Below are 14,626 nucleotides of genomic sequence, written 5' to 3'. Positions count from 1 at the left end.
TGGGTACTAAAAAGCATTAAATTTGACTTGCTGTTAGTGCTGTCTCAGGATCCTTGCTATCTAAAGAACATATTGTTTTCTGTGTCAGTTTTGATACCAGTAGCACCTTAATCTTTTTAAGATAAGATTGGACTGTATTGATCCCACAGTGGAGACACTCAATTGTTTTCCCGATACCATACTGTTTTACTATATCCAGTACCCAGCCTGAAATTGTACTCTTCTAGCATATTACTGTAGTATTTTGGAGACTGCCGTGAATAGATAACAAGTAGGTGTATGCATTTGCAGTAATAGAAAGAAGTATAAAAGTGACATGGCAGTACACAATTAATATCTTTCAATTCTGCAAGTCTATGTTCATTTTTTCTTGTATTTAGCAACAGTTTTACTTCTTCGTGTCGATAAAAAAACGCTTTACAAAATCCTTGAACTTGAACTAACTGCAGGTTTCATTGTTTCCCCACCTCTGCCATCGTACACACATAATGTTCTATAGGAACCGGTATATAAGAAGGTAAATTTAATATTTGCCCTTGGCTGCTTTACAACCGTTGAATGCAAAGTCTATTTGAAATGCGTCATCCTCTCATCTCTCAAACACAGCCCATGCAAATACTTACTCAGCACTAGCAGGTATTGATACGGGCGAGTCATGGCAGGCTCCATACGCACCCGACCCATGCCACGTTTAGGAAAAGCCACCTGAAGGAAGTCACGGCTCCAAATAAGGTCTTGGATTTGTCGAGGCAAGAAGCTGTTGAAGTAAGAACCAGCTCGAAGCCAAAACCTATTAAAATGAAAAGGCTATTCTTGTCACAAGCCCACAGGCAAGTGTTGAGTGATCAGGCAAGCTGCTGGAGCTACTATGTCTCTGCTGTGTTTGTTTTTAAAAGGACAGGTTAGAATAATATGGTAGCTAGTTCAACAATTCAACAACAGGACTGACTCACTCACTCACTATTTTACAGCCAGTCCATCCAACTCATTATAGGAATTAACCTCAGAAAGGAAATATGTATTGTTCAAGGTTGTAGCACTAATTTTCGCATGTAATCTGTAGCTTAAACTTATATGACATTAATAGACAACATAAATTCATTACGTACAAGCTAACTCATTCACCTTTGGCACATTTTCTACTGGCGTGATGCTAGGCCTGTCATAACAAATTTGAAGTTCGATATATTGAGGCAGGAAAGTATCGCGATAAACGATATTATTGACTCTAGCGATACTGTCAACTCTCAGGCATAAAAATGACAGCAAATCTTTGTTCTAAAAGTGCATAAACAGATCCTAATACCACACAAGCTGCAATAAACAGTTTCAGTTTGAAATCAAAGTTTTACAAAGAAAAGATATGGGGGATGCTAATAAATGTACAGACGATAAATATCGAGCCCAGAAATGTATCGTTTATCTTTTATTTATCGAACAGTTGAGTCGATGTAGTAATTATTGTGACAGGCCTCAGTTTTCTAATTTTGTTTCTAATGATGATAATGGCTTACACTTGTATTGCGCTCTTCAAGCCTGTGTTGTCAAGTTTCTCAAAGCGCCACACTGTTGTCATTCATCAGCCCCTCTGACCACCAACCACTCACTCTCTCATTCATTCTGGCCTATTGTACCGTAAAAAAATGCCTAATGAAGAAAAAAACAACAGATTGTGTAGGCGTACGGTTTGCTAATGTAACACATTGACGTTTAGCTACATGTAGGATAAATGTAAACGTCACATAAATAGTTCAGATAACTATAGCATAAAGAACAAACCAAACTCTCCATCTCACTCAAAATCACTAAATCCATTGAAATCTTCATCCTCTGTTTCACTTCTGAGCAGTCGCCATGGCAATGACCTGGGCACGGAGGCGTAACTGCACCGTTGACAAGCCTCTCCCGGCAGCACGTTGTTCAAGCTCTCATTTGTGAACTCGTTCCTCTAAATGTGGCAATCGAGCTTTTAGCCCGTGATTAGCTTTGTTTGTTTTCTTCCCTGTGGTTTAAAGAGTAACCTCTGCTTTTCGCTCACTCCAAACTTTCTTTCTGCTGCTCGATTAGCCTGCAGTGCCCTCTAGTGGCATGTGCAGTTAAATATTTGAATTAAAGCATTTTTAAATCACATATTAGTCACTCCGGGGTATATGATGCACCCCCATTCCAAACTATGAAAAAAAGTGTGACAAATAGTCTGGACATTACGGTACATGCTTTAGTGGTGGGGAAACCAATTCGGACACAGGGGGGAACATGGAAACAATCCCTCCGAGGATCAAACCTGGGACCTTCTACACTGCGTTCCAAATTATTATGCAAATGACATTTTTCTAAGATTTTCTAAATTGTCAACTCAAATGAGAGTCAGCATAATTTTCAAGTCTTTCACTGGTCGAGGATCATTTAAATGTGGTGGGAAAAAATTCCTAGTGATAACAGTATTTTTTTCAAAAATAAATATAGTAAAAACCTCAAAATCCACTGTTCCAAATTATTATGCAACTCATCGTTTCAATACATTTTAAAGCTTGTAGTTAACTGAAAATGGTCATTTATTGTATTTGTAGCATTAGGAGGTCATATTTACTGAAATCAAAAGCTATTTCAATCAAAAAAATATTAACAGGTCAAGTTATATTTTACCATAGGAGCCCTTGTGTGATAGCAGCTTAAAAATTCTTAAATCCATTAAAATTGTGAGTTTTTGGACAGTTTCTGCTTGGATTTCTTTGCAGGATGTTAGAATAGCCTCCCAGAGCTGCCGTTTGGATGAAAACTGCCTCCCGCCCTCATAGAAGTGTTTTTTGTTGAGGCTCCAAAGGTTCTCAATAGGGTTGAGGTCAGGGGAGGAGGGGGTCCACATCATGAGTTTCTCTCCTTTTTTGCCCATAGCAGCCAGTGATGTAGAGGTATTCTTTACAGCAGGACATGGTGCGTTGTCATGCATGAAGAGGATTTTGTTCGGGAAAGCACGGCTCTTCTTTTTGTAGCATAGAAGACAGTGGTCAGTCAGAAACTCCACATATTTTTCAAAGGTCATTTTCACACCTTCAGGGAGCCTAAAAGGGCCTAAAGGGACCGACCAGCTCTCTCACCATGATTCTGACCCAAAACATGACTCCGCCACCTCCTTACTGACGTCACAGCCTTGTTGGGACATTGTGGCCCTTCACCAACTATCCACTACTCCATTGATCTGACCATCCAGGGTTACACCACCTCATCAGTGAACAAGACTGTTTGAAAATGAGTCCTCATGTATTCCTGAGCCACTGCAGCCGTTTATGTTCATCAGCATTCAATTAACCGTTTAGGGGAGGCCCGGATAGAAGGTTTATGCACAACTGCACCAGCAGCTTCAAATACCTGTTTGCTGCTTTGTGGCATCTGTTCTCTTAATCTGATGTATTTGTCTGGCAGAAACCGTCCATATTGTGCCATTATCTGCACAAACCCGAGTGTGTCTAAATCAACCACAAATCTCTTATCAGTTCAATGATTACACTTAATCTTTCATGAAATATCGAAGGTTTTCGTACCTAGACCAAGGCATTCAACTATTTCATGCTTTTCATCAGCAGAAAGACCCTTTTTCTTTCCCATATTGCTTGAAAATGATGATCTGCTTAATAAAGTGGAACACCCTTTTCAGCAGTTTTTCCCTTAACTGGGCTTAACCTGAAAACTAATCATCCCAGGTCTCTGAGATTAATGTCAGTGATTCATAGAGCCCCAAGACACGATACCATCCATGAGTTTCATTATTATTTTTTATTTTTTTACCTTTTTGACACAAAAATATAATTTGCATAATAATTTGGAACGCAGTGTAGCTGTGAAGCACAAGCACTAGCTGCTGTTCCACCGTGCTGCCCACACAAGTAATTGTTCTTCTAGACATCATCGCCCACATCTGCAAACATGTCGACTGTGTGATCTTGTCTGACTCAGGACGTGTTTCTGTCGATCAGTGCACAGTCGGTTCGACAGCTGTCTGACTGAATTGTCCTGCTTAGTTACACCGGAGCAACTGTCTCGTCATGTTTTCTCCGTTTCAGTTTTTAATTGCCAACCGGGAAATACCCAGTGGATTTTGAAGTACTTTTGTACTATTTATAGCTCCTCTGGTTCTTTCTTTCAACAATTGCTTTGCAAACAACACATGCTGTTGTTCCATTGCCAGTAGTATTTCTGATCTTGATTTGCAACTTGTTTTTCTGGTTCTAACATCTGATGGGACTTAACAGCTTTGGCCCTTTTGAAGAAGAGAATTGGATGATTCTCGAAACATCGGGCAACTATTTAAAAAAATGTCCAGTTGAATCGATTAAGCTTTCTGTGTTTTTCTGGTTCATTTTCAGTCATCGAAGTTTGAGCCTAGTTTGTCGTGATGTAGCTGTGCAGGACCTGCTGTAGTCCATTTTACAACATAACCAGGTCCCTAATATTTAACCTGATGTAGTTTTATTGTCCCCACAGGGAAATGTTTCCTCTTCATTCGCCGCTCGGGCACTTTACCTGCCTACAGCGGCTGAATAATAGCCTTTTGTTCTCAGGAGCTTTATGGAGTGACTTGTGTTCCCACAGCCTAAACTGAACTGCCCTGAAGGCCCAGGTTGGAGTCGCCTGGTCCCCCACCAGGCGACTCCAACCTGGGGCCACCTTTGCGACGGGTCTGGAAGCGATCCATCTGGTACCAGCTTCATAAATGAGGAGCCAAAAATGAATTTAATGAATACAATAATGTCACAGAATACTGAATACTTGCTTTAAAATGTATTGTGTAATTTATTCTGTTACTCTGAATAGATGTAGGTGAGCGTTAGGAGGAGAACATAGCGAGATGTTTTTGGTTGATTTTAATACCCAGATCAAACCCACCCAGCCACAAAGGTGATAAGTGTTTCTTAGTCCATGGTAAATAATTACTCCTCAAACATGGGCACGCGATTCCTGAGGTGGTGCGAAAACAAAAATAACTGCATGTGTGAACCAGTTCACCCATAATTATCCTAATTAACTTATTATGCCTTCATGCAGACAGTCTGTAAATCTGTCATTGAGTATTACAGCAAATAGATTCAGGGATGATCTATTTTCCCGGAAGAGTTTCTTTATTAAATTCTCCAGTAACAAAGGAAGTTCTAGACTTTCTTCATGAAACTTTAGACTTGTGATATAATTGTCATTCCATTGCCTGAATTCTTTGTCACACAGAACTTAAGATCATTTGTCATTTGCATAAAGCTCATTTAAAACGTCTACTCAGTTTCACGCTGCAGTTGGGCAGGTCTAGGTTCAGCAAGAACGATGTTCCCAAAGAAAGAGATCAGCCGACTGTCTGGACGTCCTGAATGATCAGGTTACTCCATCAATGGATTTATTTTCACCTTCTTTGCAATTGAGAATCTTTGTAGTGTGCTGGAGAAGGCTTTGCACAGTGGTCACACTCTCCCATCATCAATACAACATCTTGGTTAAATATAAATGTAACACTGGATCTTTTGGCATTGCAGAAGCTTTTTGAAACAATCCCACAGCAAATGCATATTGTTATGAAAACAATGACGTCCAACGAGATGTTGACCTTTTTTTTTATTTGTTAGAAAATGCACAGGGTTCGGAGGAGAGTTGTCACACACATGCAGGGTTGGGCAAGTTACTTAAAATGTTTAATATATTATATATTAGTGATTACAGCTTTAAAAATGTAGTTTGTGTTACATACTACTGTTTCAAAAATGCAGCTGAGTTACACTAGTACTTTGAGTTACTTTTGAGTTACTTTTTGCAAAATATAAACTAAAAATAGTAATAAAGCCACAGAGAATAAGGGCAGTTAGAGATTTCCCCATTCTCTCGTGTTTTGTTTTGATGACATTGACTACAGACTGCAGGTCTTATACTGCAGCTCTTTAACCTCCAACTTGATTTGGTGCTGCATTTTATTTAGGGGGAGTTTGGCGTTCATAAATTTAAATGCTCTGCTGACTCAAGTTGCTTGAATTGTAATAATATATTAGTCATTACAATTCAAGTAACTTGAGTTACCAGAGCATTCCCGTACTGTGTAAGTAATATGTTTTATTCCTTAGTTACTAAAAGAAGTAATATATTTTTGTAACTCGTTACTTTTGTAATACGTAACCCCCAAAACTGCACATATGAGGGTAAAGTAAAAGAAGATATAGATGAAAATATAGCTGGATGTTTGGCTTTTGACACTTTTGACTTGCAGTTATTTCACCTTTTCATGTCGACCACACTGACATGAACATACGCATAACATTTTAGGTGTCGTTATCCATACTCGTCCACTCACTTTTCCATCTACTTTTTAAATAACTACATTTCTGGGGAATTTCCTGTGGAAACTTTTGAAAAAGGCTTGTTCCGAGTAAAGCCTGTGGCATTAGCCTTAACCGCCTCGTCATTAGATCTCGGTCTCAACACGTGCGCTTTAAATGTCACTCACATCCAGACTTGTACTTGTACTTGTTCTCGTAATTTTGTACTTGTATTTTTGTACTAAACCAGGACTGAGGTCTGAAGACTGTGCTGATCTGACCTCTCAGGCATGTGCCCTGTGCAGCTGGAGAGGAAAGATACAAAACGTGCTCAGGAAGATAAGATCTGTTCAGAGTGACTTTTCTTGTTCTGTCAAATTCAAACACACAGTACACAATATAATGAGACCTTCACTTCACTGAGTTAGGAAATAATAAATTAATACATTATTTATCATTTATCATTATCATTTATATTTTACCTTTGTACTTAATGCTACCTAAACGAATCCTTGAAGATGCTTTTATACCTATTCTCATTCTCATTCTTATTACTGGACTCAAAATAAACAGATCATGGGTTCCAATCCCAGCACTGACAGCCTAAAAAATCACCCAAAAAAATAATCACATTGTTTTTTGTTTAATAGGTTGAATCCCCATTGACTGCTAGTCTGTCAAAGTTATACAATTACATAACTTACAATAGAGAATAAGATTAAACACGATTTTATAACACTTCTTTGAGTGTTTTTATCTTAAGTTAATGGCTAGCACAAAATTAAGATGCCCAAGTGCCCAAGTGTGAGTTAGCCACATAATGACCGGTCAGTCTGTCTTGAGTGTACATTTTTTGTTTTTTTAAAGTGATATTCAGTAAGACGTAAATGTTTTACAAATTTAATTGAATGCGTATAAGTGACTGCCTGGGCCTGCAATTTGATATAGTGAAGGTAATGTTAAAGCAGTACTAAGTAATTTGTTTACATGAATAAATCCTTGTCGTGGTCCCTTTGGGGGTAATACAAGTGTTAATGGGATGATTGGGGGGTCTTTCATCCCCCGGTGTCTCTGGCCAGAAAACCACACTTGCAACTTCCCTGCCTACGGGTCGGAGTCACCAATACACACTAATGGAATCACAAAGAAGAAGCTAACAGGCTAACTGTGGGCTAGCGCCACTTAAACAGTATTTACAGCCAAGTTTGAGTGAAGAAAAATAATCTCCATTGTGTTATTGAATGTACAATATCCCTCTCTCCCTTTGTCTTTTCTGTCAGCGTAGTATTTACTCTCACAGACAATTAATGAGTAAATAAAAAACTCAACTTGCTTCGACACCTGCAGTGGCGCTTATGGCCTCTAGGAGCATGAGTTACTTGGTACTGCTTTAAGAAATAACACTTTTTCTAAAATCCCTCCCTCATTTTGACCAATGAGACGAGCTTTCCTGGGAACTGGTCTTTTCCCTCTTTTCCAAATAAGTTGAGACCATTGACCACTTTAACATTTTCAAATAAAGTCTTCTTCCTTCTTTTCTTGTCAATCATTTTGCAATCTTACAGTCCATCACTTCAATTATTGTTATTATTATTTTTTATTTAACTTGTTAGCTTTGAGATACAAGACAAAGAACTCCACCTTTAACGAACACAGCCCGGAAATTGTCTTTACATCCAACATGTTCTCAGGATGTTCTGCCAGCTCTGCAAGTCGAAAAGTGAATCAAGCTTTTTAAGCCCTCGACACAATGAAGCCTATTACTCACACAGCAGTATGGCCTGAATGCCCACACGCAGCAGCAGGATTACATGTAAAATGAGCAGTGATTAAAGCCTAAGTGGTTTTAAATAAGGCTGCTTACTGTGAAGGGAAAGCTAAGTGAAAGTCTTATAGGTGACTGTAAAATGTCATATTGTCGCTTCTGAAAAAAAAAAATCAATGAAACCACATTTTAGGCCAGAGATGAAGATTATGCTTTTGTGCAGACACGAATTACTTGAAAAAACATTTAGGTTTGTTGTGGCAAGTGCATTATTCCGATAAATCGGCTGTATACATTACTAATACGTTCTGCAAACAAATTGTAGCCCTGGCATCCGGTGCAGTTCAGATGTGCATCTCTGAGCTTGATAGGTGTCATTGTGCTCCCTGTCAGGGTGAAATACAGCAGAGTGAAGGTTTCTGGGATAGGTGCCAACAGTTTAAGGAAATGAATGGTATGTCACATGCGCGATGAAGTTTCCACTGCGGGCTGTAAAAGATCGAATGACGGGCAAAGGTTGTGGGTGTTTTGTGAAAGATTACATTTTATTTGTTACGATTTGACTGTGCTTCTCCAAACTGGTTTGCGCTGGTTACAGAGGTGGCATAGGTCTCTTACAATGGTGGATCGGGTTTATCGAGGGGGCGTTCTGCTTTTTGGAATGATCTCGAACACATTGTTATCACGATCTCGCACTTTGTTGGTTAGAAAGTGAGATATTGATCTAAAACATAGACTGTAAATATAATGGACGTCTCCTCCTCCCCGTTTACCACAATGACCACGCTCGAGGGGGAAATCATGGCAGGTTTACCGACGCCCCCTCCCGAGAGGCATGTTCCTAAAAAGGGCATCAGGGCGGGATCTTCACTGTAGACCCGGCCCTTGTGTGGCGTGTAGCTCGCGCAGCTACAATGCTAACAGTCCGACCCTCATTAGAACGAGATTTTGAAACCAGCCTGGTCTCTTTAATTGTAACTAACCCAACGTTATCACAGGAGGAATATCTAGCTGTAGATAGTTCCAAAAAAATTGGGACCAGGCTTTAAAGTTGTTTTTAACGTGTCTAAAGTCCAATGCTTTCCAATGGGGGACTAGCACCATATGGAGGTATTACAGCAATGGCGGCCCCTAGTGTCACTGTCAAAAAGCAGAGCAGCCAACGGCCATTGATCTAAAACAGCTGAAACTAAATCCAGTTGTTTCACTTCCTGGTTTTCACAGGGTCTCACCGTAAGTCAACCCGCCCCCCCTCCTCTTGCTCCCCATCACTAAGCAGCTGTTTCTATGAAGAGAGAACAAAAATAGACTGTGTGGCCCGTGTGGCTGTAGCAAAGCTATGGCGAGTGTTTTTTCTTTGCGCACTTTCTTTTTCATCTCACTTTTGCCACCATTTTGTTGAGTTTTTGTCACTTTTTTGACACACCTATATCGCTTTGTCACATTTTTGCTGTTCTTTTGTGACTTTTTGGAGGAAATGTGCTCAGGTGGGGGTTAAGAGGTTAATATTTGCACAGAACCATTAGGTAGAATAAGGTTATGAGTTGAAAAGTCGGTCATAAATTCAGGTTAATAATGAAATTATCTGAGCCGTTACTGGATAATGATATACCTGACGCGCTGACATTTTAATTGCCAGAACAGGTTTGGCCGTCGACAGTAAACACATTGGCTAATAGGCTTTTTAAATGATGAGGCCTTTTGTGTTTGTAGTTGCCTCGAATGGGAGCGGCTGATCCCTTTTAACGGTTCAGGGATTTCAAAACCGGCTCAAGAGGAACTTCCCTGGTTTTTAAATACGAAGCGTCGTGTGCGAACTCCTGCAGCGCTCACTGTCCGGGCCTGTCCGACGTGTCGGGCGAGATATTCAAATCACGCCGCTTTCAAAAAGAGCTGAGTCGGCAGAAGAAGAAATCAATCATTTAGCTCGTCCAAAACAAAACAATAAAGCAGATTTAGGTCACAGTGTTCGTACTTGTGTAAAACATTGGGTTTTGCCTCATGAAGGACAAACAATTACATGGTCACAAAAAGATTGACTTTAAAAAAAATAAAATATAAAGCACTTTCACCAAAACTTACTTGAGTTCTAGTAATTATCTTTTTTCTCAACAAGTGCTGAGGAAAAATCAAGCTTGTTTGTAAAACTGAAAATCTCCTGCACACTGACAAATTTGTTAAAGTGAGATTTTATTTACAAGTGGAACTTTTCAGCAACTAGGCTTTCGGCCTAGGAACGAAATCCAAAATGTCAAGGTGCCAAAACGTTGCACTTGAAATAAAATCTCACCTTTTTTCTTTTTATGTGTAAAAATAATTCCAAAGTAATGTTGTGCTTGAGTACAGTGGAGAGTACTTTTTGAAGTAACTACGGTTCTAGGAGTGTTAACACTTTTTGGGTAAGTGATATTATTTTGAAGTTACAATGTGAAGTTGAAGTAAAACACTGTGAGTAAATCTTAAATAGACACAAATTACATGAGTGAGTAGGTAAATGCTTTTATGTGTCATTGTACAACAAAATACTGCCACTGTTTTTGGAGATCGAGGAAACCGTAGCACCTGGAGGAAACCTGGCTGGCTTCAGTCTCCTCTGACCCTCTGAAACGGTGCAGCGCCTCCCCGGTTTGTCCCTGTTTCAGAGCGTGGTGTCCTGCACTGGTCAGCTCCACCTCCTCCTCCTTCTTCCTTCTGCGCAGCTCCCTCCGCTCCACAACAGTCTTTCACCATCTTCTGGGAAGACCGTAGCAGATAATCTGTTTTATTCTCCAGTGAACGTCCATTAGCCAGAACAATATGAGGCATGTGTGGTTTAGCTGTGAGTCTCGTCTGGATACCTCCTTGTTTGTCTCTTCCTTGTTTCCTGTAGCTCCTCTTGTGACGCTTCCACTGTGCTGCAGGTGTGGGGGCTCTTGGTGCCTCTTCAATATTTCAGAAGAAGAAATTTGTAGGTCGCAAATGGGTATAGCTGATAAGCTGCTGTTTACATTTTAAAGCTGCATTCAGGACCGTTATGGACTCTGTGCAGTAAAAAAAAATAAAAATCCACACATGCAGTTTGCAGAAAAGGGAAAAAAATGCAGCTGTACAGAGAGAGAGAGAGAGGGAGGTTGAGACATACAGTATGAAAATGAATCAAAGTTTAATAAATAAATGAATTTTGTATAGCCCAACATCACAGTTGCCTCCCAGGGCAGCACCAAGTATTGAAGCAATGAAACAAAACAATTAACAAGACAATGTGTAACGTTCAGGTAAACGTAGTGTCCAAATAAGCATCGACAGAAAAAACGTTCTTGTATATTCGAAATTGTTTTGTTTTCTTTGGAAATATCACAATCGTCATGATTTTTGTCTGTTTATTATCAAAACGAATCAGTCTTTCTCAAAATGAGTTTCTCAAATGAAATGTTCTCCTTGTAGGCCTTTTTTCCTCACGTGTATTTGAGTAATTATTCGGGTCACTTCTTTTTACTTCTACTTATTTTAACCTCTCACAGGAGTTAATATTTCAGCTGCTTTACCCACCTTGACTTGACCAAACATATTCTATCCAAGTAAGACTGCAATAGGTTAAATTAAGGTAACTCAAATCTCTCGTGTCAATGGGGACAGAATGACGCATTGTTAGATCAATCTGTGGTATGTAAATGACTGCAGATCTGATAAAACCACCATTGTTTTTTATTTGCATACAGAAGTGTGTAACCGCAACGCCCACAGAAATGTCTGGGGAGATTGATTTGCCTATTGAGGGTTGTTGACGGTACATCGAGTAAAACGCTGTTATCTTCTCACCCTACTTTACGCTTGTTATGACACAAACGAGATAAAAGACGGTGCTGTGGAAGTCAATGACACGACACGTCTGACCCCGAGCTACTGTTTACTGCTGCGGAGGTTCTGTTACTGTTAGAGATGCACCGATCCAGCTTTTTTGCTTCCGATACCGACACTGGGGGTTTGAGTATCTGCTGATATCCGATATTACCAGGAGTTTCTTAAAAGAGGCTTTTCTCTGAGTGAAAAAGTGAATGGTCCTTTTATCTCCATTGTGAGATCCAGTAAGCCTGATCTTTTCTTGTGATGCTACAGATCAATTATCAACATTTAAAGGAACAGGCCACAGTTTTTCCATACTGAGATCTGTTCTTACCTGAGCTTAGACGAGTTAATGCGTACCTGTCTGGTCTTTGTGCCTGTGAAAGAGTGTGGTCGCTTCCAACTTCACCCCCGTTTGGAGCTATAGGAATATACTGGGAGAGGCCAAATGCTAACAACATCTTTGGTCGTTGTGTGTGACTGAGAGCATGCACAAAGACCAGTCAGGTACGCATCAACTCGTCTAAACTCAGGTAAAAACATATCTCAGTATGTAAAAACGATGGCCTGATCCTTTAACAAGGATCACTGGACTTTTCACGCTAAATATCATATCAATATAAACAATCATTACAGCTTGTGCATTAATCTTTAAAGGGACTATATGGAGTTTAAAAATGTTTTCTTCCCCCTACATGTTCCAACGTTGTCCTAATGTGCAGAATGAACCCAGACCTGTTCACCACAACTGCCTCTAAAATCCTGCACTGTCACTCAAAACGGTGTCACTTCGGGTCCAAATTGCCGTCATGCACGAGCTTTATATAGAAGGTGCAGTTACACATATGACCTGAGGTGGCAGTAGTGAGTATAAAATGACTAACTTGCGTCTAGCCCCTTTAACAGCATTTCATAAACCTAAATACAAACACTTAGCCAGTCCAGCAGTGGCCAAATTATTTAATTTAGGCCACTTTAGGTATTTCATTCTGATCCAGCCTTGATTAGTTACCGCTAGCATTAGCATGTTACCGCTAGCGATCAAAAATACATTGGCGGAGGTTGAAACGAACTCAGCGATTGAATCCTCCAGGTTCTGCCTTTTTAAAATTAGGTGCATATTCACACTGAGATTTAGTTGGTGAAAGTTGTGTTTTTAAAATAGTCAGAGCCAAAACAGGTATTGGTTCAGTATTGGATATTTGTAGCCGATATTGTATTAATTCATCAGCTCCGATATCAGTGTCAGAGCGGTGCATCCCTAGTTACTGTAGCACACATTTATAGTTGTTTATACTTTATACGTGCTTTGACAAGGAAAGTTCTGTTACTTTTAAACCCTTGGTGCAAAAAGACAATATTTAACATTATACAGGCAGATAACAAATGCATAGTGTCTGCATACACTGGTGTATGAACAAGACTGGGGCGGTTAATGTTTGTGGAAAAAGTTCTGTATAAATCAAGGCTATTTTTATATGGAGAAGGGGAGAGTTCAGCTTCCTGACAGCCTTGTGGATGAAGCGGTTCTTCTCTCACTCAGACCTGCCATGCCAGGTCCATACCACCAGTCGGCATATTTGAGATTAAATTATTATCTGTGTATGAAAACAGTGTTGTTTGAAGAAATGCTTTTGTCTGAATGTTTCTAAGCAGAACTGTATCTGATGAATTCAAGCCTAAACTCAAATTAAAAAGTGTCTGAACAATAATTTTAGTCAAGCTAGTGTTTTGCTGACTAAAATTTGACTAAGAATAATTTGAAAGTAGTTCTTGATGATTAAAACTATGTCTGAAATGTTTATAGGTATTTTTGTGATGAAGACTAGTCTAAATGTCTAAACCAGAGCCTTAACCAGAACTAAAAAGAACCAAAACAATCTTCTGTTGGGTCGACCTATAACCTCTCCTCCCTCCCCGCTGTCTGCTGTAGGTGGTGGCGATAGTGATGGACCTCCTCACTGACCTGCAGATCCTTCAGGACCTGTTGGACGCCTCCTCTCGGCGCTCAGTGGCCGTTTACGTCGTCCTGGACGCGAGCGGGGTACCTCACTTCCTCGACATGTGCTCCCGGCTCCAGATCAGCGCCGTTCATCTGCGGGTAAGACACGCAGAGACACATTTACAGAGACCACCGTGTTCAAGTTTACAGTGATATTGTGGGGTGGCTAACTGTGCATTGAAAGAAGATACGATTTAGCTGTTAAAAAGTTCACTGCCTGACCAAGAGCCATCTGGATTTAACTGCAGTTGGACAGGTCTAGGTACACAGAGTCCAGATCTTAAGTCAACGGAGAATCTTTGGGATAATGCTGCAGGCTCTTTTGGATCTTTTGACATTGCAGATACTTATTGAAACAATGCCAAAGTAAACGCTAAAGTCGATCCAATTAAATATCAGAGCGTGTGTATGCTACGTATGTAGCTTCAGTTTCCCCTGGGCAAACTGGACTGCACACATCTGTGCCAATGGTCCCTCTGACCACCACCTTTCATTCACACACACATCGTTCATCCTGGCCTATTAGTTCTGCAGACGACGATGTCATAAATCACTCTCCTTGGGTTATCACTATCAACCATAGGCTACCTACAAACTCTTGTGCAAATGTATACAATATCCTTTATCTAACCAGGAAAGTCCCACTGAGATCAAGAATCTCATTTCCAGGAGCGTCCTGGCCCTAAATGGGAACAACATAAAAAAAACAATTACAACAGCATTAACACAACTCTTAAAACCTTGTGG

General features: G+C 40.1%; 1 protein-coding gene across 1 annotated transcript in view; it reads left to right on the top strand.

The window, feature by feature from the left end:
• Window positions 1-14,626, top strand: part of fam83fa (family with sequence similarity 83 member Fa) — a 30,384-nt gene that overhangs the window by 1,859 nt on the left and 13,899 nt on the right. The window contains exon 2 of the mRNA XM_079564475.1: window positions 13,811-13,978. Coding sequence (XP_079420601.1) covers window positions 13,811-13,978 — 168 coding nt within the window. The remainder of the gene's footprint in view (window positions 1-13,810; window positions 13,979-14,626) is intronic.

The sequence above is a fragment of the Gobius niger genome, assembly GCF_951799975.1.
Source record: "Gobius niger genome assembly, chromosome: 10".
In the NCBI taxonomy this organism is placed as follows: Eukaryota; Metazoa; Chordata; class Actinopteri; order Gobiiformes; family Gobiidae; genus Gobius; species Gobius niger.
Note: the sequence above shows the minus strand (reverse complement) of the source record. Positions and strands in the feature narration are given on the sequence as shown.